Source organism: Trichomycterus rosablanca, chromosome 2 (assembly GCF_030014385.1).
Source record: "Trichomycterus rosablanca isolate fTriRos1 chromosome 2, fTriRos1.hap1, whole genome shotgun sequence".
NCBI lineage: Eukaryota > Metazoa > Chordata > Actinopteri > Siluriformes > Trichomycteridae > Trichomycterus > Trichomycterus rosablanca.
Window position 1 is genome coordinate 27,444,678 of NC_085989.1, and position 23,744 is coordinate 27,468,421.

Below are 23,744 nucleotides of genomic sequence, written 5' to 3' on the forward strand. Positions count from 1 at the left end.
AACAGGCTGCTTAAGCGTACAACATTCACTGTGCTCCATAAAACAACACTTTTTCTTTAAAGTTGGAAATTGATATGAGAAAACATACCAGATTACAAGATAATAATTTCCAAAATACAATATATGTATCATGATCAGGCCTTTCACAATATTAAGTTACTTAAGCAATATTTATTTTTACTTAACATAGTTTTTTTGCTATTTATATTTTATATTTTATTATGTTTACACACACCGAGACCTAAGTAACTGCATTTCGTTCTAATCATGTACATGGTTTTGAATGACAATAAAGCCGAGTCTGAGTCAATATGTAATTATTTCTGCTTATGATTAAATCAAATGTTAGATTACTATTCTCTGATTTTACAAACGAGCATTTACAATCCATTTTTAACATCACATAATTTTTGCTACCTCATGGTTCTTTACCACACCCTTGACCTGTGTAATGTATTAAGCATGGTAAGTACCTTAATGTTAAAATGTCAGCAGAGGTTTTAAGCAGCCATACTGACAGGGAAAATAATGATAAGAGCTGGTTTTAGAATAAATACGCACAGAAGACTAGAGCACATAAGAGATACAAGATTTCTCATTGCTAGTAAGCACATAGTAGATAGAGGAAAGGTGTTTCCTTACTTTTGCTCTCTACCTGACTCTGTTCCTACGTGTAAAAACAGTTTGAGCCCAACTGTGATGTTGCTGAGGTCAGGCATTAAATAAAAGTGTTTTACACTGACACAAAAACAAATGCTGAATTATGGAAACACTAATATATACATATATTTGATGCCAACTAAACATTAAAAATAACTAACTACTACTAAAGAGTGTGTACGTGAGCAATTTAAATGCTATACTTAAATAGTTGGTCTGTGGCAAGCAAAAGCTAATTTATTTAATATAAAATACATTCCTTTACATTACATTGAAATAACATACATTTCAGTCAAAGCAAAAATAAGAGTTGTGCAATCTCTTTGTAATTCACTATAAACTTAAAAATTTAAAGCATGAAATGCAAGTAAGACAAAAGCATTTAAGACCAGCTGATGCCCCAGTTGTTATACTGCCATACAGACAATAATCAGAATTAGCTGAAAGTGTTAACAAGCTTACTTATGCTCAACAGTCTGATGTCAATGAGTGACTGACATTCATGACGTCAGGGCAGTGGCAGAATGTAAAGGGGTTCAAGCTGCATCAGCCTCATACTACAACTGTTGGGCACTTGATCCTTGATTGCTGGAATAGTATTCTATCCAGATTGCTTCTGGAAAATAGCTAAATGTAAATATGCCTGTGTAGGATCTTCAACTCTATTCCTCTATTATAAGAGTTGACTTCTCTTTCTACTTGGTACAGACATAGTGACAAATTAGTGGTCTTCCCTCTTTCGTATTCAAAGAAATGTGTATTGGCATTTTAATTTTTTCTAACCGTCTGGTATTCAATATTTCTGGTTCTAAAACAGACAAGCATGTCTCTTACAATTTACCAAACAAAGGCTTGTAAACATAACATGGACAAAACCATAAAGTGCACACGCAGTCAGGTTATTGTGTTATTTCCTGGACTGTCTGCAGAAAAGCTACAAACGCTGCAACTTTCAGGCTTCCTAATCAGTCAAATACTAATATCATGTTTATACAAAACACACATCAATCAGAAGCATTGTTTTGTAAACAAAACGGAGCAGTTAAACTGAAATGACGATTTGGTTCCAAATGCCTGTTAAATCGTTGGCGGAGCCCCAGTTCGCATACTAGCCTACTAAGCAGTATGTCAGATTAGTCGGGAGACCATTGGAGTGTGCTGTTCTCACATACTGTTTAGTATGGAAGTATGCGGCTCAGAGCATAGCTTTGATTTTCAGCAGCACTAACGACGTATTATGAACACAATTCAACAATAACCGCGGAAAAGGTGCATAATGCAATAAACTGTACATATTCGGTTGCTTACCTTCACCTTTTGACGTACGTTAATGAGACCGACACAAGCCTTTTCCTCCTCCAGAGCAGTGGGTGTGTTTGTTCCGTCTTTTACTCTTCCTGTATAAGATACAGATAATTCCCATCAGCCACTGCGCGCTATTTCCGCCCCAGCTCAGCAAGCACCTTTCAGTTTCCTTATAAGGGCAGAGAGAAGGAGCGATAGAGAAGTAGGAAGAAACTGAGAGAAAACGAAGCTCCAGCTGTTAAAGGCTGCAAAAACCTCGCTGAATGTGCCTTCTAAAACATTAGACACGCAGTCAGCTCAATATTCAGTGTTTACCCGAGCTACTGAAACAGTGTGTGCAGTTGAAAGTTTGGCATGTTCGTCATGTATAGGAAAAATGCCTTTATTTGTCACATATACATTTACATTTTCGGCATTAAGCAGATGCTTTTATCCAAAGCGACTTACATTACAGTTACAGTATGCAGTCTGAGCAATTAAGGGTTAAGGGCCTTGCTCAAGGGCCCAACAGCAGCAGTGGTAGGGCTTGAACCACCAACCTTCTGATTACTAGACCAGAACCTTAACCACTAGGCTACGGCCTGCCCACAGAGAACTATTTTGTTGTATGTAGACACATTACATCTGTTTTACCATGAATTTTCTTTTACAGGTTTTGTGGGATGGGGTGGGACATTTTCATTGACATTTTTGGCATTTAGCAGATGCCTTTATCCAAAGTGACTTACAGTACTGTGACAGTATACAGCCTGAGCAACTGAGGGTTAAGGGCCTTGCTCAAGTGCCCAACAGCAGCAACCTGGCAGTGGTGGGGCTTGAACCAGTGACCTTCTGATTACTAGTCCAGTACCCTAACCACTAGGCTACGGCTTGCCCAGATTTATACATATGCCCATGTACATAGAATAATTTTTTTTCCACATATTCCAGCTTGTTTGGAAGCTGAGGTCAGAGCGCAGGGTCAGCCATTGTACAGCACCCCTGGAGCAAACAGGGTTAAGGGTCTTCCTCAAGGGCCCAATAGTGGCTTTATAGCAGAGATAGGATGTGAACCAACAAGCTTCCGATTGATAGCCCAAAGTTCTATCCACTAGATATGGGTATACAGGTGGCTTTCTGCCACCTCCCAAAACTTGCAGACTGTGGTATGCCTGAATTACTAAACTAAATTACTCAATTACTTACTGGTCTGTGTGTACAGTGGTGTTCAAAAAAATAGCAGTGATTTTAAAAAAGTGAATAAAGCACAAAATCATTATAATAACTTTTAATTCCATGAATGCAAATGCACTGAAAATACTACACTTTCAATTCTAATTCAAAACATTAACAACATTTAGCCAGTTTGTGTTAATCCTTTACAGAAAGTTAAGAAAAATGAATATTAGGCTGTTCAAAATAATAGCAGTGCAGCATTTTTCTTTAAAAACTAAAAAAATTTATCTATAAACTGAAAAAAATGTTTGAGGTTTTACTTAACTTTAAATTACTGAACTAATATTTAGTGGCATAACAATTGTTTCCGAGATCTGTGTTGCATGGAGTCGACCAACTTCTGGCACCTCTGAACAGGTATTCCAGTCCAGGATGATTAGACTACATTCCACAGCTCTTATGCATTTTTGGGTTTTGCCTCAAAAAAACACGTTTCAGATATCAGAACACAAGTTCTCTCTGGGATTGAAGTCAGGGGATTGGGCTGGCCACTCTATTACCTCAATCTTGTTTGTCTGTAACCAAGATGTTTTGGGTCATTGTCATGTTGAAACACCCATATTAAGGACATTTCTTCTTCCACATAGGGCAACATGATCTCCTCAAGTATTCTGATATATTTAAATTGATCCATGATTCCTCGTATGCGATAAATAGACGTAACACCATGGTATGAGAAACATCCCCATATCATCATTTTGTACCACCGTGCTTTACTGTCTTCACAGTGTACTGTGGCTTGAATTCAGTGCTCAGTGATCGTCTGACATACTGTCTACAGCCACTAGACCCAAAAAGAAAAATTTTGCTTTCATCAGTCCACAAAATGTTGAGCCATTTCTCTTTGGACCAGTCAGTGTGTTCCTTGGCAAATGTTAACCCATTCAGGACGTGTCTTTTTCTTAACAACGGGACTTTGCAAGGAGTTGTTGCTGGTAAATTGGCTTCACTTAATCATCTTCTGTACTCACTGGTAACTTCAGATGTTCCTTGATCTTTCTGGAGGTGATCACTGGCTGAATGTTTGCCATTTTGGCTATTCTTTGATCAAGTCGAACAGTAGTTCCACGCTTCCTTCTGCGTCTTTCAGGTTTTGGTTGTCACTTGAAGGCATTTGAGATCATTTTAGCTGAGCAGCCTATAATCTGCTGCACGTGTCTATGTTTTTCCCTCTACAATCAACTTTTTAATCAAAGTACACTGTTCATCAGAACAGTGTCTGGAACAACCCATTTTACCCAGTATTTCAGAAAGAAATGCGCTTTGAGCAAGCTATGCAACATTTGCCACCCTCCTACCTTAAATAAGGGCCAAAATTGACACCCGTTCTTCTGCAGAATGAATGACCACCAATTGAACTGGGCCAGTGATAGCTCAGTGGTTAAGGTACTGGACTAGTAAACAGAAGGTTGCCGGTTCAAGCCCCGCCACCACCAAGTTGCCACTGTTGGGTCCCTGAGCAAGGCCCTTAACCCTCAATTGCTCATCGTGTTCAGCTCATTGTGTAAGTCGCTTTGGATAAAAGCGTCTGCTAAATGCTGAAAATGTAAATGTAAATGAACTCCTCACTGCTATTATTTTGAACAACCCCCTTTCAATCAATGCTTCCATTACTCAGAATGAGTGGCATGCATGTCCTAATTGTTGGGTTTGTTTTGTTTTCATTACTCTACTACACTTTCAAGTACATTTTTTGCTATGTAGAAACATCACTTCTACTAAAAACAGTGATTTATCAGGTTAATGGTGTTGGACTGCTATTTTTTTTAACACCACCGTATGTGTGTCTTACTCTTTATTTATAAAAACCCAGCAGTGTTTTTCACATTTACTTTGACTTTTATTTGATTGCAGACAGTATGATAAATCATGTTTTGTTTGGTCAACTTCATTTCATTTGTTAATATACAGTGTATCACAAAAGTAAGTACACCCCTCACATTTCTGCAAATATTTCATTATATCTTTTCATGGGACAACACTATAGACATGAAACTTGGATATAACCTAGAGTAGTCAGTGTACAACTTGTATAGCAGTGTAGATTTACTGTCTTCTGAAAATAACTCAACACACAGCCATTAATGTTTAAATAGCTGGCAACATAAGTGAGTACACCCCACAGTGAACATGTCCAAATTGTGCCCAAATGTGTCGTTGTCCCTCCCTGGTGTCATGTGTCAAGGTCCCAGGTGTAAATGGGGAGCAGGGCTGTTAAATTTGGTGTTTTGGGTACAATTCTCTCATACTGGCCACTGGATATTCAACATGGCACCTCATGGCAAAGAACTCTCTGAGGATGTGAGAAATAGAATTGTTGCTCTCCACAAAGATGGCCTGGGCTGTAAGAAGATTGCTAACACCCTGAAACTGAGCTACAGCATGGTGGCCAAGGTCATACAGCGGTTTTCCAGGACAGGTTCCACTCGGAACAGGCTTCGCCAGGGTCGACCAAAGAAGTTGAGTCCACGTGTTCGGCGTCATATCCAGAGGTTGGCTTTAAAAAATAGACACATGAGTGCTGCCAGCATTGCTGCAGAGGTTGAAGACGTGGGAAGTCAGCCTGTCAGTGCTCAGACCATACGCCGCACACTGCATCAACTCGGTCTGCATGGTCGTCATCCCAGAAGGAAGCTGACGCACAAGAAAGCCAGCAAACAGTTTGCTGAAAACAATGATACATTTCCCCAAATGTTTCAATAAGAATGTTTTATTAATTATTTTTATATTTCAGTTTGATTGATTATTCAGCTGTTTTAATCTAATTTTTGAATAGTTGTGTGTATCCCTCACCTTGTTCTCATGCCAAGATAGAGCTGTTGTTGGAGAGAAATTATTATTATTACAATTATTGTATTATATATTAATAATAATGTTATAAATGTTCAGAATTTTGGGTATGTAGTTTAAGTAAGCTTTTTTTTTTTGTAAACATACAAGTGTTATGTTAAATACACTTCAGGGTGACTGAATACAACACTACCTTTAATACCTGGAATGGAATGGAATAAAGCTTTAAATAATATTATGAACCATCACAATATTTAAATTAATAATACAATAACATCCAAGGTCCACAAGTCTCTATGCAGTTTGAGGTTGGCCTTAAGGCATGCAGGTTTCATACCCTTTTGAAGGAGTCTATTATTTTCCTAGTGCAATCAAGAGTAGTTAAATACACTTGCATTCAAGCAATCTGTCTCAAACCACATGCTATATACAAAATAGTGTATAAAATGTCATGACACTATTGGTGTGATTTGTGATGGGTATATCTTTTCTTATACCAGGATTTTTATGACTAACAATGTCAGTTTGTTAGAAAAATAACACACACAAAACCAGAAATATTAAATTTTAAAATTATTTTATTTTAATTTTCCTCAGAAAAATCCATTTGTAACTAATTGATTCACATAACACAGGGACTCCTTTACTGAACCACTGAGAATAAAATGATCATTTTCCTTCCCCTAAATGTAAAGGGGTCTATATTTTCCATTCATACATTTGCATAAGCAGCATTTATTATTAATTGGATCATGGTGCTTAAATCAAATATAAGGGCCTATACAATGCTTGCCCTAAAATATTCTAACATTTGGATGATGCATTCAAGTAGCCCAGTTAATATACTCTTGTATTTTACTAATATAAAAAACACAGGAAAAGTAGTCTCAATCACATATCACATATATCCCAAAAAGCCTTTATCAAAGGCATTCTTAAACTGACCATCAGCATCCTTCAAAAAAATCATCAAGTTCATTAAAACCAAGTGACTGGTTAAAACAAATGTAAATCAGACAAGACAAAGTTGGCATCTATGTTTAAGCAGTCAGTATCATAAAATGAGTGCCAAGCTCAGCTTTTCTTCACCTGTTCCATTTAATTTGAAGAAACTTGGACAAAAAGCCGAGGGTGAGGTCCAGTGTTACATCCAGTGAATTTTCCACTCTGTGGTAAGCCACATCACTATATGGTTGCTGGTGATTTAGGTGACGAGTTTAATAAACTCCTTCTGGTACATACATTGCCACAAAGGCCACACGACCTGATATAATACATGCATTATTTTCAATAAAACAACCACACATTCATACATGCAGTCATACAACTTGGCGATAATGGGTGCAGCCCCGAGAAGAAGCTTGGTCTGCACTATTGCCATCTAGGTAGGAGAGCTGTGTAGATGTTGAGGGCAGTGCTTAGAAAAGGACTTCTCACTTGATGATGGCCGGACATGCTCAGTTGTCCTCAATGTGCGATGTAGCATTAGGATGGAGTGTCTCTTTCAGAGAGCGACTAAGTTCTGATCAAGGTTTTTTTTTTCCAGCAGGCTTTCTTCATTTCCCTTTAAAACAATACATTCTGATATCAGGAGTACATAACTCCAGATTTTCCTAACATATAGGATAAAGACAGCAAAAAGGGACAAACACTCTGGTTAAGGAATCAACCTGTCTCCTGGCTCAGATTGGGTGGAGGGTTCCAGTATGAGATGGCAGTGGAAGAGGCAAATATGGAGTCCTGAATGGTTTTCCTAAGAGACAGCTAAGATTCGCCAGTGTGACTACATGTGTGTTGTTCAAAATAAAATCAGTTGAAAATAGCAAAGTGTTTCATACTGCTATATAAGCTCTTCTCTCTGTTTTTTAGATTTGTGGGGCCCTTGGCCATTGCGCAAAGAGCCGTTTTGGGGCCGCAGCAGATGACCACGTTCTCGGTCAGTCCAAGGAACTCCTGCCTGGCCATCTTCACTGTCCAGGTCAGAATCTGAGTGCATGAGAGCAGATGAAGAAGGTGTAAGGACTGACTTCAGCCGGCCTAGATAATAGAAAACATAAATCATAATGTTATAATGTTTTTTTGTTTGCATTTTCCCCCTTAATTTTTCTCCCAATCTAGTCGTATCTAAAACCAGATTGCATTACGCTTCCTCTCTACTGCTGTCAACCTCCAGTCTGACTGAGGAGAGCCGTGACTAACACATGACCCTCCGACACGTGTGTAGTAGCCGACTGCATCTTTTCACCTGCACGAGACGGCTTCATATGTGGATCAGCTTTGTGTTCAGAGAGACACACCCTGTCCACATTATCCCTCGCCTCTGTGCAGGCGCCAGCAATCATCCAGCAGAGGTCTTAATTGCATCAGTTATAAGGAATCCCCTCCAGCACCATCCCTTTAAACAACAAGCCAATCGCTGTATGTGTAGCAGAGCTGAGATTCAAACCAACAAGTTTGAGATGTCAGCCCTGGTGTGCAAGCAAGTTTTTTTTTTATTTGTTTAAAAAGTTTTACCTGTTCTAGGTGGATGGAGTTGCATGCTGTCACGGTCATCTCCCTCTAGAATTTTGTAACGACTTTTTCGTCTGACTTTACCCCTGCGTCTACTCAAAGCACACACACATGCAAATACAGAAATGTTTTACTATTTTTGCAAAGGTATAATATTAAGCTGACATCTAATGCTAACTTCCACACTCCCCAAATCTAATGCACTGAGTAAATGAGAAAATGTAATGGTAAATACATTAAAGGAAGTATCTTAAACATATACAGTGTTGTGAAAATTTGCCTTCTTCCCAATTTCTTCTGCTTTTGCATATTTTTCACACTTCTGTGTTTCCAATCATCAAACTACTTTTTATAATTAGACAGAGAAATCCCAAGTAAACACACAATTGTGAAAACGTAATACCCCCAATTAGCTGCTACATCAACCAGTGAACCAAATTCAACTGACAAGTGGGAACAATTTCACCAGCCACAACCAGACATGATGACTTGTTTAATCTAAATGTCACTTAGGTAGAACCTGTCTGCCAGTGTGAAGCAGGCTAGATGGATTCAAAAGAAGCACACAATGCTCTGTTCTAAAGACATTCAAATACAGATGCAAAACAAAGTCACTGAAATCTACCAGTCTGGAAAGGTTTACAAAATCATTGCTTAGGCTTTGAGACTCCAGTAAACCATGGTGAGAGCCATTAAACACAAATGACAAAAACTTGGAACAATGGTGAACCTTTCCAGGACTGGAAGGCCTACCAAAATTTGACGACTCATCCAGAAGGTCACAAAAGAACCCAGAGAAACATTGCCATTTAGGAGAGCTGCACGGTGCAACCCACAGCTGACCAAAAAGAACACAAAGTCTTCTTGTCTTACATTTGCCAAAAAATCTAAATGATCTTCAAGACTTTTGGGATAATAATCTGTGAACTGAGGAGTCAAAGGACCCTGACAACTTGTCATAATTGATGGAGCTATTAATTCTGCTCTCTATAGGAAACTCTTAGAGGAGAATGTCCGCCTGTCAGTCCATGATCTATAGCAGAACACAAGTAAGACCAGCTCTGAATGACTCAGAGGAAGCAAAATTAAGGTTTTTAAGTGGACGAGTCCTGACCTGAATTCCATCAAGATGCTGTGGCAAGACCATAAATGGGCAGTTCATGCTCAAAAACCCTCCAGTAAAGCCAAATTAAAACAACTCTGCAAAGATGAGTAGGCCAAATGTTTGATTGCAGCTGTTACTGCCAATAACGGTAAAAATACAAGGGATCTTCAAAAAGTTTCCACACTTTTATATTTTCATTGGAAACGGTGAGGGTGGGAGGAGTAGTAATTGGTCGTGTCTGAGAGACTGAGAGATGCTTATAGTCCGGATTTAGTGCCATCTGATTTCCACTTTTTTGAACCGCTTAAAGAAGCTTTAATGGGAAGAAGATTTTTATGTGATAATGATGTGAAAACAGCGTGGCTACATGCTCAAGCAAAAACGCTGGGAAAAATGCACTGGCAGGTGACTGTGTAGAAAAAGGGATATAATTTGTTTTTGAAATTCTTAATAAGTAGAGTTTAAAAAAACCCTTTTGAAGAACCCTTGTATATATCAGGTATAGAGAGTCACACTATGCCCCATATGAATCCCCCACCAATTGGCAGCTATCACATAGGCAGTCAAAAGAAATCCCATACAACCTTTCCTCCATCATAGCCTGGTCAAACTTGAATTCAGCTGAATTAAAATACTCTTAGAATGATTTCTTAATGGTTAGGGAGAGAAGTAACAAAGATTGAGTGTTTCAAGTGAAAACAGGTCTCATGTTTGCTTGCAGTAATAAAAGATAATTAATTAATGACAATACAGACACAGTAAACTTTGCATATGAAGTCCAATGCTTTAAAATCAGAAATTAAAATTGGTAATTTCTTCTGTACCTGTTACAACAGCAGACCAGGCCCCATATCAAAGTTGAAATGGCAACCACAATCATAAATGATGCTATAGTCACATATAACACACTCCATTCTGAAAGAAACAGAAAATCCAGAAATAAATTTTTTTTTAAATTGTTAACATATTTAGTACTCAATCGTACATATCATTCATTTGTCTTAAATTCTCACCACAGTTACTTTCTGCATCTCCCAGCTGGGTTCTGATAAAGTTCTCCATCCAGAAAGGGTGGCACACACAACGGCGGGTAAACGGGTCACACTCTCCATGGTTGGAGCAGTTCAGCTGGCAAACTACACACACAGCACAACATGCACCATAAAACATTTATAGATAACAGTATAATGCCCTCTCAGATGTCAGCTAACAGCATATGTAAGAGATTATCACCACTCACTGACTGTGTCCACCCGCCAGGCCTTAAAGATAAGGAAGTCATTCTTTTGCTTGCGCAGTTTGTTACGGAGTCCTATGGCAACACTGTGACCAGACAGAGGTTGGCGCCCAGGTCCTCCGGACACCAAAAATACTATACGAGTGCTGGGTAAAGGTGGAAAATACACATACACAGATCAGTGAATTATATAAACAGTACAATTAATTACATACATGGCATAATAATTTCTTATAAGCATAATAAAATTATGTAGAGTAAGGGCATTTGGCAAAGCAGTCTAATACACTAGCCCACTGGCCCAGCTCATTTGGCCTCCACTCCTGCAGACATGACCAACTGTTGTGTTAAGAACCTATTAATATATATAATCTAGGAGCTTGTGTGGCACAGCAGTCCATTACGCTCTGGGTTCGAATTTCAGAGGTGGTATCAGCCACCGGGAACCTACACAGAGATGACTGGGTATGTCTGGGGGAGGATGGTCAAAGCACTGGGATGGATTAGTACCCTGTGCCAGTGTATTCCTGCTTTGCTCCCAGTTCCCCAGTAAAATTGGACCCACCGCAACCCTGACCAAGATAAAGTGGTTGTTGAAAATAAATGAATATAGAGGCTACACTGCATAAAAAGGACCAGTATACTTTAATTGCACAAATATAATAAAGTGAAGCCATTCCATGACATTTTTATTACATGATCTATTTGCATTCATTTATTTTCATGTATTTACCACTGTTTAGGGTCACAGTGGGTCCAGTGTCCTCAGAATCACTGGGTGCAATGCAGTAACACACCCTGGACAGAATGCCAATCCATCTTGGTGCCTCTGCAATCCTGGCCATGCCGCACCACATATGCAGGACTGTTTACTCATATGCAAGACTGTTCCTCATTATTTCTTTACGTTATTCAGACAGAGTGGCCACCATGCTGTAGCAGAACTGACCTGTGCTCGTTGAAGGCGCTGATCTCCCTTACGATGATGTCACTGTCCAGTACGCCGAGCAGAACACCCACCTGTCTAAGCAGCATGTCCCTTTGTCTGTGGGACACCTGAGATACAGCCACCTCCAGCACCAGCTCCACCAGGTCCCGCTCCAACACATCTATCACCAGAGACAAAACTTAAATATTATATATTTCAATGTATTGCATTAAAGTGCTGTTTAGTATTCATCAAACATCCAAACTCATACAGGCACTAACCTGGGCGAACCTCCACAGTGCCTCTGTCACTACTGCTCTGACCCTTACTGTCGGTCACTGTCAAAGTGAAGCTGTACTTCCCCACCACCAAGTTGTTGAGAAACAGCACTGCCCGGTGGTCAGAGTTGTTTAAGACATCCTACCAAACACAAATCATATAAGCAAGGGGTGTCAAACAAAGCTTGCGGGTCATCAACTGTAATTGTAATTCATTTGTTTATATAATGTAATTTAAGTGCATCTTTTCATAGATCATTATATTATTTTAGAAATAATAGAGTTTTACTTAAAATAAACCTTTGTGTCTTTTGTTGCTGCCATAAACACAATTTTGTGTGCAAAGGTTATTTTTTCCATGATTTTATTTGTTTAATAAATTAATTTAGTAACAACAAATGAGCACATGTACAGAAACAAATCAGGTCACAAAAACCTCAAGCAATTTAGTCAATAATCTCTGGGCAATTTGGAGTAGCCACTTCACCTACTGGAACTGTAGGGTGAGAACCAAACTTACTTTTCTAGGACCAAAAAGCTTTGTGGCAAAAATGCTACCAGCTTTCACACATACCTGGTCAATGTTTGTTAATTTCATGATATAATGTTTTGTCATTAATCAATTAATTACATTTTAATCTATGGAACAGCATTGTGTTCATAAATGTAAAATCTGCTTTTGTATTTAGGTGTTTAATATAACCATATTAAATGACACACATCAATTTTAGCCATATCACATGAGAAATTTTCAATCACGATATAACTCCTATTTTCGGTCGATACGATATAATTCCGATATCGATATGAATAATACTGAATAAAGCTGAATACACCACTGAAGTAACCACTGAATTAGTCCTTCCTCTCTTATCAGCTATTCCGTCTGCTTCTTTTTCAACTGTGTACAGTGGCGGAGCCAGACAATTTTCATAGTGGTGGCCAGACTGAGACCATTGCTCACACAGGGGTGGCACAGAAACTGTCTGATACCTTATTTTTTGTATGTGGCAAGTGGCTGTTGATCTAGTAATGTTTTGTTCACTCACTTGTTTACCTATACAGGCAGTGAATGTAATGTAGAATTACATCAAGCCTAGCATAATAAGCTTTATATTTTTTTTCTCATTTTCCCTGACAAGTGAAAAACTAAAATATAGCCTATGACCTTAACATTATGAGGAAGAATTTCAAAGATATTCCTTTGCAATACTTGATCATTTGACTTCAAACTTGTGTGTACTGATGAGACTCATTTGAACCCCAGAACATGCCAGTGTGAATGCATGGAAAACAAATTTTAATTTTCTTTCAAGAATATGACACATTCTGACCAGCACTATTAAGCCAAATCAGCATTGAAAATTGACTTTACTTTTAATATCCTTCTACAATGCTGGGGCTTCTTAAAACTGAATATTTTCTGTTAAATAGAAGTGTTATTTAAATTCCATTCAATTGTTTTTCGGGGAAAAAACGCCAAATTTAGAGGAAAACCGCCCAATCTGGCAACAGTGGAACACGCAGAGCCCGTTGGTGCCTTTACTCTTAGCGCGCCACAACTAATAAGTATTATAACTTAGTATAACTACTAAGTATCATTAGTACTCAGTAGTAGTACTTCTTCTGTAATTGTGTTGGTGGTTGACATTTATGTTGAGTGTATTACTGCACTGTTTTTATGGAGAACTACTTAAGGTGTGCTGTTGAATTGCGTCCCTGTGGGAACACCTGCGTGCAAAAATGCTTCCGCAAAAAAGTAACACCGGCAAAGCTGACGTAATATACTGTATATCGTTCGAATTTGTTTAAAAATCATATCACCGTTATTGAAACATTTTCTATCGCGATATATATCGATATCGAATTATTGTCCAGCACTAGTAGGTTCTGTGTACAAAGCCTAACTGTTTCCAAGCCCAACTTTAAAGTACAAATGTTTTGCCATCGTCTCAACTTTTTAAGCCCTGAATTCCTGTGATGGATTGGTGCTCTGTCTATTGTCTTGACAGGATGAAATGACAATCATACTGGATTTGTAATGCTCAGACCTCAAAATAAAGGTCTTAGATTTACTTAAAATAAATTTGGCTTTCCAAATCTCCTATATAATGATCCAGGCTATACAGAAACATGTCCAGAACCATCTGTACAGGTAAATGTTGAAGTAAATTGTTTGTCAAATCCTTCTCCCTAAAGTCCCACCAATCACTAAACAACAGCAGGGTTTAGTTAGAATGAGCTTACTCTGTAGTTATTTCCTACTACATTATTATTAACATAACATCAGAAATAATTTCTATACTTACACCAGCTGCTGGACTGCTGTCATCTCGTGTCCAGAGGTAAGTGATCCCTCCTTTATCATCGGAGGAATGGGAGCCGTCCAGGATTGCTGTGCGGACAGGTAAAGTGACTGGAGCACTAGACAGCACTTTGGCTACAGGTGGTTGGTCCATTTCTAACATTAGAAAAAGTGAAAGACTTTGTTAAAGTACATGGACCTGCTGGGCAGTTGTAGGAGTGGAAGACATAGCTAAAATGTCTATATTTAAAGATATTTTCTCTGTAAACATGTATGAGGATATTTAGTATCGCTGAGGTTGAAATCAGAATGTGTTACACACTAGAAAGATGAATTTTATATATTAAATCATACAGAAAAATATGCAGCCTTTCAGGTTTTTCCAGTTTTTCACAATATGGCACCACCTCAGTGTGCCATACACATTCTTTTCCAGGATCCCTTGCGGTAGACTAACACCCCTACCCCACATGTCTGGGACCTAAAAACTGGGACCTAATGTTCTAGTTGATAAGTCAAGAGTATAGTTGGTTTATAATGCAATAGTATAAAGAAGCACAAAAACCTTAAGAATTTATTGCAATAAGTGCTTTATCATATTTCCTAGCAGTAGTTATTATTTGTCATGTTTTTTAAAAATATGATCTATATACCTTCACGAGCAATCACAGTGACCGTGTCTGAACTCTGCAGATTCCTTTCGTCTGTCACCATTAGCGTGAAAATGTACGTTCCCACCTTTAGTTCTGTCACTGTGGCAATCGCACTATCTTCATCATCAATCTTCACACCATCTGGACCCCTGTGTCATTGTTGCAGGTACAAAACAAGGCCACTGAATAAAACATGAATAATCCTAACTTTACTAAATTGCAAATGCTGCCTGATTACTAGAGGTATGAGATAAGTACACTAAATAATACACTGTATATGTTTCAGCATGACAAAATCATAATTTGACAGGTTGGTGTGGCGGAACTCCAGTGGCCAGCACAGAGACCTGACTTCAACCTCTGGCCTTCTCAACCAAGTCAACTTCTAACCTAATGCTCCTCTGACTAAATGGGCACAAATTCCCCTAGACAATACAACATTTTGTAAAAAATAAACTTTCCAAGAAGATTGGAGGCTACATTTACATTTACATTTTCAGCATTTAGCAGACGCTTTTATCCAAAGCGACTTACACAATGAGCGGAACATGATGAGCAATTGAGGGTTAAGGGCCTTGCTCAGGGACCCAACAGTGGAAACTTTGTGGTGGCGGGGCTTGAACCGGCAACCTTCTGTTTACTAGTCCAGTACCTTAACCACTGAGCTATCACTGGCCCAGGCTAATATCAATAAATAAAAAAATCTATATTTCTTGGTCACTACAATTTAAAGTTCATTGTATAAGCCAAAATAAATTCAGCTCAAGTTAGTGTGTAGCTGATTGATTAATGCTTATTTTTTGGGGGAATAAAAATCTATTTTTGCTTTTTTCCCCCCAATCTAGTAATATGCAATTACTCTATTGTAACTTTTCCTGCTGCTGCACAATTTCAGCCCTAACCAAGCAGAGTGGCAGCACCCTCTCCCATATACTGAGCACTGTATATAAATTGGCTTTATGGCTTGTAGAAAAGGTTACTAATATAAAAATACAGCTACTGTCTGGCTCATGCAGACCATTCATCTTTAACTCTTTTTTGATAAAACACTAAAAGCAATATTGTGTTGGTATAAATGAATTAAGAGGTAACAGTTGTTAACTACTTACTTGGTCTTTTCCCAGTGGTAAGTGACAATTTTCTGGTCATCACTGCTTTTACTGCCATCCAGGGTGGTATGATCAACAGGAAGTGTCAGTTCCTTGTCTGGCCCAGCATCTGCTACTGGTGGCTTATTGTTCTCTGAGGAAAAATAATCCACAGCAGTGCAGCTCAATTACAAACCGCAAAGCTCTTAAAGTGTGGTTTTACACCAGGCTAACGGTGGCGAGTGATGCTCATCAGGTTGGGAGATGCTTACCTGGCTGCACAATGACGGTGACCTGTGCCGTGTCCTGCTGTCCAGCTGAATCGGTGACTGTGAGCTGGAAGGTGTAGTCTCCCTCCTGCATAGCAGACAGCTGAAGATTCGGTGTCCGTACTCCCTATATTAACAAGATTGGTTAATCTAACAAGACTATATTACTATTTCTCTCAAATATCTAAGCACTATTAAAAATAGGTCAGTTTGTCAAACGTCTGCTCTGCTAGACCTGCCAGGTAAACCAAAGAGTGCTTTTATTGTGGACACCTGTATAATTCTTAAAAGTACATCCTTATACATCCTCACAAGCTTACAGAACTGGATCAAGTGCCGATATAAGCAGCAAAGATATTGTAGTAAAAAGTTATAAGCTGCCTCTGAACACAACTTTAGCTGAATAATTGTCAGTCGGAGGCTACATATTTTGGGTCCCCAAGGTTTCGTGGATGCCCAAAAAACACTATCTGGCTTAAAGTTAGTACGAGGAGGAATAAAGATTTTTTTTGGTTTGTACGTGACTTATTTAAGGGATTCACAGAGCTACAGAAAACAACACTGTAGCAAATTATACAATTAGAATCTGTGGCAACTGTGAAAGTTTCTGTACAGTATCAGCATGGTGAAGTCTATATATGGACAGTAACAATGCACAATTTTACAAATGCTTTTGAAGCTGAATGAAAACTAACCCTGGCAGTCATCTTCCCAGCAATAAAGTGCAAAGAGGACCAATGCAAAATAAAAGCCCATGGTTTTGGATGTAATGTTCAGGTGTCAGGCATCCACAGACTTTTGACAATATACTGATATATCAAAGATCAAATCTTACTATCCATTGATGTACAGTTAGCATTTTGACCAGATTGATATACACACACAAATACATATACAGTGTATCACAAAAGTGAGTACACATCTCACATTTCTGCAAATATTTCATTATATCTTTTCATGGGACAACACTATAGACATGAAACTTGGATATAACTTAGAGTAGTCAGTGTACAGCTTGTATAGCAGTGTAGATTTACTGTCTTCTGAAAATAACTCAACACACAGCCATTAATGTCTAAATGGCTGGCAACATACTGTAAGTGAGTACACCCCACAGTGAACATGTCCAAATTGTGCCCAAAGTGTCAATATTTTGTGTGACCACCATTATTATCCAGCACTGCCTTAACCCTCCTGGGCATGGAATTCACCAGAGCTGCACAGGTTGCTACTGGAATCCTCTTCCACTCCTCCATGATGACATCACGGAGCTGGTGGATGTTAGACACCTTGAACTCCTCCACCTTCCACTTGAGGATGCGCCACAGGTGCTCAATTGGGTTTAGTCCATCACCTTTACCTTCAGCTTCCTCAGCAAGGCAGTTGTCATCTTGGAGGTTGTGTTTGGGGTCGTTATCCTGTTGGAAAACTGCCATGAGGCCCAGTTTTCGAAGGGAGGGGATCATGCTCTGTTTCAGAATGTCACAGTACATGTTGGAATTCATGTTTCCCTCAATGAACTGCAGCTCCCCAGTGTCAGCAACACTCATGCAGCCCAAGACCATGATGCTACCACCACCATACTTGACTGTAGGCAAGATACAGTTGTCTTGGTACTTCTCACCAGGGCGCCGCCACACATGCTGGACACCATCTGAGCCAAACAAGTTTATCTTGGTCTCGTCAGACCACAGGGCATTCCAGTAATCCATGTTCTTGGACTGCTTGTCTTCAGCAAACTGTTTGCGGGCTTTCTTGTGCGTCAGCTTCCTTCTGGGATGACGACCATGCAGACCGAGTTGATGCAGTGTGCGGCGTATGGTCTGAGCACCGACAGGCTGACCTCCCACGTGTTCAACCTCTGCAGCAATGCTGGCAGCACTCATGTGTCTATTTTTTAAAGCCAACCTCTGGATATGACGCCGAACACGTGGACTCAACTTCTTTGGTCGACCCTGGCGAAGCCTGTTCCGAGTGGAACCTGTCCTGGAAAACCGCTGTATGACCTTGGCCACCATGCTGTAGCTCAGTTTCAGGGTGTTAGCAATCTTCTTATAGCCCAGGCCATCTTTGTGGAGAGCAACAATTCTATTTCTCACATCCTCAGAGAGTTCTTTGCCATGAGGTGCCATGTTGAATATCCAGTGGCCAGTATGAGAGAATTGTACCCAAAACACCAAATTTAACAGCCCTGCTCCCCATTTACACCTGGGACCTTGACACATGACACCAGGGAGGGACAACGACACATTTGGGCACAATTTGGACATGTTCACTGTGGGGTGTACTCACTTATGTTGCCAGCTATTTAGACATTAATGGCTGTGTGTTGAGTTATTTTCAGAAGACAGTAAATCTACACTGCTATACACGCTGTACACTGACTACTCCAAGTTATATCCAAGTTTCATGTCTATAGTGTTGTCCCATGAAAAGATATAATGAAATATTTGCAGAAATGTGAGGGGTGTACTCACTTTTGTGATACACTGTATATATATCATACATACATGCTATATTTTAAGGTAGGTTTGTAGTTTTGCATATTGTGTGCAAAGCTCAATTTACACAAATGTAAATTACTCCTATTAGAAATATTAGATCAGCAACTTATTATCAAGCCATAGCAAGTTCATACTTACAGATGTGTTTGTTATCCAAATTTGGCTATATCAAATAACCATGTTCTCTGGTTTACACTGGCCAGTAACAGATTTTTATAGAAAGCCCTACTATTTTTGGTAACTGCTTTATCATGATCTTTGTTTTAGAGTTCAGAGCCTAATATGGTAATACTGGCCACACAGGTATCGGTTGCCAGTTGATAGCAGACAATTACAACAATTATTAACCTACAAAACTGATGTAATGTCATCTGTCATCATAGGTAGGTTTAGAAAACAGTAACTCAGGTGTTTAAAAGCCATATTACACACAAAGCAAAATAAATATACTGTATTACCTGCATCTCCACCACTTTGCCCTTGCTTTCTGGGCTAAGAGACCATTCATAAGCCAGAGGTTCGTGGTCGTCTGTGCTCTGGTTGCCATACAGAGTTATGGAGTTGCGGGGCAGTGTGATAACCTGGTTAGGCCCAGCATTGGCTACAGGCCTGTAGTCCATAGCCTTGCTGACTGACAGCATGGCCTGGGTTGAGTTCTGAACACCATCTGAATCAGTCACAGTCAGGCTACAAGCAAGTAAGAAAGCAACAGGACAATAAACCATTATAACCTTTTAAATCTTGTGACTGGCATTAATAATTACAAACATGACTAACATTTAATGAAATGGTTTTTTAAATCAACAATCATATTAAATGTTGCTACAAGATGTGTCTACAACAAACATATTTTGGAGACTGCTGCTACATAAAATTGCGACACAAAAATGCAAGTAGAAGCTAAAGATGCTCCTAGTAAGGCTTACCTAAAAGTGTAGTTACCAGGGACGAGATTTGTTAGGGTAAGAATGTCTGTATCTGCTGAGGCCTTCTCCTCTCGAAGTGGCCCCTTCACCTCTTCCCAGTGCCATGCCACTATCTTATCATCATCCGTGCTTTCTGGTGGACATACATATACAGTAGTATATGTCTTAAACGATTTATATAGGTTTTAACCATTTTTTACAGTTTTGTTCTAATTGTCTGTGTTGGCTGTAAATCTATTAAATAAAACAAATGTTTCTTACAACATAAGTCACATCTTTTTTACTTTCTTAAAACCATAAACTGCCTAAAACCATAAACTGACACTGTATTGTATTTGACCTATTGACATGAAATATAGTTATCAGCATTAAAGAATATTATATTTCATTTCATCTACATTCTTTGGTATTTACACCTTACACATTTGTAAGTGGCAACCAGGCATAGATGGGGCTTGAATCATCAACCTTCCGATTACTTGTCCAGTCCCTTAATCACGGAGCTATCACTGCCCTAGTAGCCTGTTATACCAGAATTACAGGGATGTGCCCCAACAAGGCTTAAAACATCCATGAATGTTTTAAGTAATGGCAGTAATGTAGAATAGTTACATAAACATAAATGTCAGGTATTTCAGCACTGCAGTAGCTAGCACTTCATAACAGGTTAATCAAGTACGTAATACAGATACATCCCAAACATTAAAGCTTGTCTCATAAACAATGGTTAACAGAAGATGATTGGCACCACTCTAGTTTTCAGTGGAGCATGAGGCAAAATCTTTATATATTTTTTGGAAATACATGACCGTGTGCTGAGGTTAATGTACCATATCCAATCTGTTTATCAGTGGTTCTGTACTAATGCATGCTAGATTTCTCTTATATGATAAGTGCATAATGAGTTTTTGGTTTATGATGGAAAGGATTAAAATTTTTAAAATAGTTACTGTTTGTTTTAGAATTGCAGCTTTTTTAACCAACACAATTGTGGCTGACGAAAATAAAATCAATTACTTAAGAATAGAGATGTTAATAATAAACCAATTAAAGACAAATAAGCCATTGATCAATCATTGTTTATTAATAACATCCCCAGTTTTAACGAGTTCTTAGTCATTTTTAAGAATTTCATCCACATCCATTGAGAAAAGGTGCACAAACAGTATGTTTTTTGCTGTAAATAATGTTGAACTATCTGAAGAACACAATACAACTAAATTATTAATAAATAAAACTAAACAGAAGTACTGTATGTTACAAGACAAAGAAATTACTTTGTGCTTAGGAGTTAGTGTGGTTGCAGCCTCTGGTGTTCAAACACTGAAACTGCAGTAGATGAACGAATGAATTGACCTGTTATCTAATGCGCCTCTTAATAGTATACTCTCATAATACACAGTGACACTTGCATTGCAAGGCAAAAATTATGTTATTTTTGTAATGCTAAAGTAACAGGAAACCAATGCTTTTGCAGCCCATTGCTTATAATGTTTAGAAAAAGTGTCCTACAGATTTTTGTCCTTCAATGTAGTCACAATCAATAACAACCAGCGCATTAAAGGCTGAGATTAATACTCACGACTGCCATCGATTACAGTGGAGCTTGTTGGTAAGGAGATCTCCTGGTACTTTGGTGAAACAACAGCAACTGGTGGCTTATTGACTCTAGGCTCTGTGAAAAGGTTTGTATAATTAGTGTAAGAAACCAAGTCTTGCCTTAAGACAAGAACACAAACTTTCTAAGCTACTAGTAAGTAAGATCTTGAATTGAACACCCTGGTAGGGGTAGAAATGTACCTTTTGGTGAATTATCTAATCTCAAACTAAAATAATTAGAGTGCCACTAATGGCACCACTAGAAATTCAAAATGTAACTAAAAAAGCTAATGGGACTTTGGAATAATGATCTATGATCAGATTAAATGAAAATATTTTTTTTTTGGCATCAAACACTTTTGTAAAAATGCTAAATATGGTGAAGGGTCTGTAATCTTGTGGGTGTGTTTTTTATCCCTGAGGCCCTGAGAACCTCATTAAAGTGAAATACCAAGCCATTTTAAATCAAAATCTATCTGCCTCTTCCAAGAAACTAAAAATGGGTCATTGCTAAATTTTTCAACAGGACAATGATGAAAAACATGCCATAGCCTGCCATAGCCTCTCCGTCCCCCAATCTAAACCCTATAGAAAACCTGTGGGATGAGCTAAAGAGGAGAGTGCATAAGAGAAGACCCAGAGGCCTGGACAATCTGGAGAAATTCTGTAAAGAGGAATTGTCCTAAATTATGCTCATTTTTACCAGGGGTGCCAGTTATTGTGGAGGGGACTGTAAATGTTTTTGTATGTGTGTGTGTGTGTAAGGGAGGGGGTGGAGGTTTCAAGGCTTGATCATTCAAAGCAAGCAACTGTCCAACAGATAATAAATGTATTCACCTGGTTTAACAGTAACATTTACGAAGCCTTCTCCATGTGCACCATCACCATCCACAATCACCTCAAACTCATAGAGACCTATAGTAAGCTGATGAATCAAGACTACAAATAAATATCATTCAGAATACAACATTTTTATTCAAGTATTTGGCTGAATGAATAAGAGATAAAATTATGAAACCAATTTTCTTTAACCTTGCTCAGCTTGAGGGTCATACTATGTTTTCCTTCCATTTCTCCACTGTAGTCTTTAGGGTGGGTCCTCAGGCGCCAGTCAAAAGCATAGTTAGTTCCTGAAATAAAACAAACAAATAAACAAAATATATTATCCTACTCCATTAACAGAAATAATGGATGTATTTAAAAATGGCACACTCATATACTACATAGTGCACTAGAATGAACAGTATGGAACAGTGGAAGTTTAGTGGTTAAGGTGCTGGACTAGTGATCAAAAAGTTGCCACTGTTGGGGCCCTGAGCAAGGCCCTTAACCATCTATTGCATGCAGTGTATATCAGCACAATTGTAGGTCAATATGGATAAAAGCGTCTGCTAAATGCCTTGAATGTAAAATACCTGGCATCATTTGGCACATCACACAATCAAGTGACTAACATATATAGCAAATGTGTTTACTGTTAGAATTACCACAGACCGACCTGGGTTTAATCCACACCTCTGGTTTCTGTCTTTGTGAAGACCAGTTTGACATGTTCTCCATGTGCCCTGTTATGACCAGCAACTCTAGCGTACACTAAATTAATTGTATAAAAAGATTACATTTTTATATCAGATGCTTGGCATTGTGCTTGGTGATGTAAGACTTTGGAAACACATACCATAAGTACAGTTTTTGTGCTGATGTTAATGCCAGAGGAGATTTGGAACTTTTATGCACTAAGCAACTCATCACTTGGTGACCTTGCTCTGTAATATTACATAGTTTGGCTGGATTGCTGTTGATTGTGGAATATCTAGGATGGAATAAATTTCACAAACTGACTTGTTGCATCGGTGCCATCCTATTACGGCCCATTCTGTTTGTAAAAGCAGACTGCATGGCAATATACAGTATGTTCAGCTAATATGTTTACAATTGTGACCATGTAAATACTATTTTAGACATGACCAAGATCTGTGCAAAACAAGTAATAGTAACAATGTTACCTATAGGGGGTGGTGGCAGTACAAAAGCATTGAGCTCCACTTCACTGCGTGGAAGAGTAACCTCCACATTGTTGCCTGCAGATACCACCAGCTCCTTCACTGTCATGGAAACAAATAAATTCAACAAGATTTATTCACTGACATGAATCACATCATATGCAGAGACACAAACCAATGTATTTAAACAAGATGCAGTGCTGTGGCATGCATATTTTAGTCCAATCTAAAACACTACATTAACAGTCTGGAAAATACAATATGACCAAATAAATACAATCCCAATTTTGATTTTAAATTGTAGTTAAAGAAAGCAAATAAACTTTGAAAGCAGTGACTGTATAAACTATCTTTTACAGGGGTGTACT

General features: G+C 38.6%; 2 protein-coding genes across 5 annotated transcripts in view; both read right to left on the reverse strand.

The window, feature by feature from the left end:
* Positions 1-23,744, reverse strand: part of cap1 (CAP, adenylate cyclase-associated protein 1 (yeast)) — a 43,653-nt gene that overhangs the window by 9,730 nt on the left and 10,179 nt on the right. Inside the window, exon 1 of one of the 3 annotated variants that reach the window (XM_063013361.1) lies at positions 1,969-2,052. The exons of 1 other annotated variant lie outside the window; for it this stretch is intronic. The gene's annotated coding sequence lies outside the window, so the exon portion shown is untranslated. Of the gene's footprint in view, positions 1-1,968; positions 2,053-23,744 lie in introns of those variants that run through there. One more of the 3 variants, XM_063013370.1, reaches the window with a different exon arrangement.
* kiaa0319l (KIAA0319-like ortholog) overlaps positions 6,531-23,744 on the reverse strand; it is a 31,629-nt gene continuing 14,415 nt past the window's right edge. The window contains exons 6-22 of one of the 2 annotated variants that reach the window (XM_063013350.1): positions 23,380-23,478; positions 22,406-22,503; positions 22,211-22,298; positions 21,357-21,449; positions 19,775-19,907; positions 19,307-19,535; positions 16,348-16,471; positions 16,097-16,229; positions 14,988-15,136; positions 14,339-14,490; positions 12,033-12,171; positions 11,773-11,932; positions 10,827-10,969; positions 10,600-10,722; positions 10,411-10,501; positions 8,485-8,573; positions 6,531-7,956 (exon numbers count right to left, since the gene is read on the reverse strand). In XM_063013350.1, coding sequence (XP_062869420.1) covers positions 7,811-7,956; positions 8,485-8,573; positions 10,411-10,501; positions 10,600-10,722; positions 10,827-10,969; positions 11,773-11,932; positions 12,033-12,171; positions 14,339-14,490; positions 14,988-15,136; positions 16,097-16,229; positions 16,348-16,471; positions 19,307-19,535; positions 19,775-19,907; positions 21,357-21,449; positions 22,211-22,298; positions 22,406-22,503; positions 23,380-23,478 — 2,189 coding nt within the window. In that variant the 3' untranslated portion in view covers positions 6,531-7,810. Of the gene's footprint in view, positions 8,008-8,484; positions 8,574-10,410; positions 10,502-10,599; positions 10,723-10,826; positions 10,970-11,772; positions 11,933-12,032; positions 12,172-14,338; positions 14,491-14,987; positions 15,137-16,096; positions 16,230-16,347; positions 16,472-19,306; positions 19,536-19,774; positions 19,908-21,356; positions 21,450-22,210; positions 22,299-22,405; positions 22,504-23,379; positions 23,479-23,744 lie in introns of both variants that reach the window. The other variant, XM_063013343.1, reaches the window with a different exon arrangement.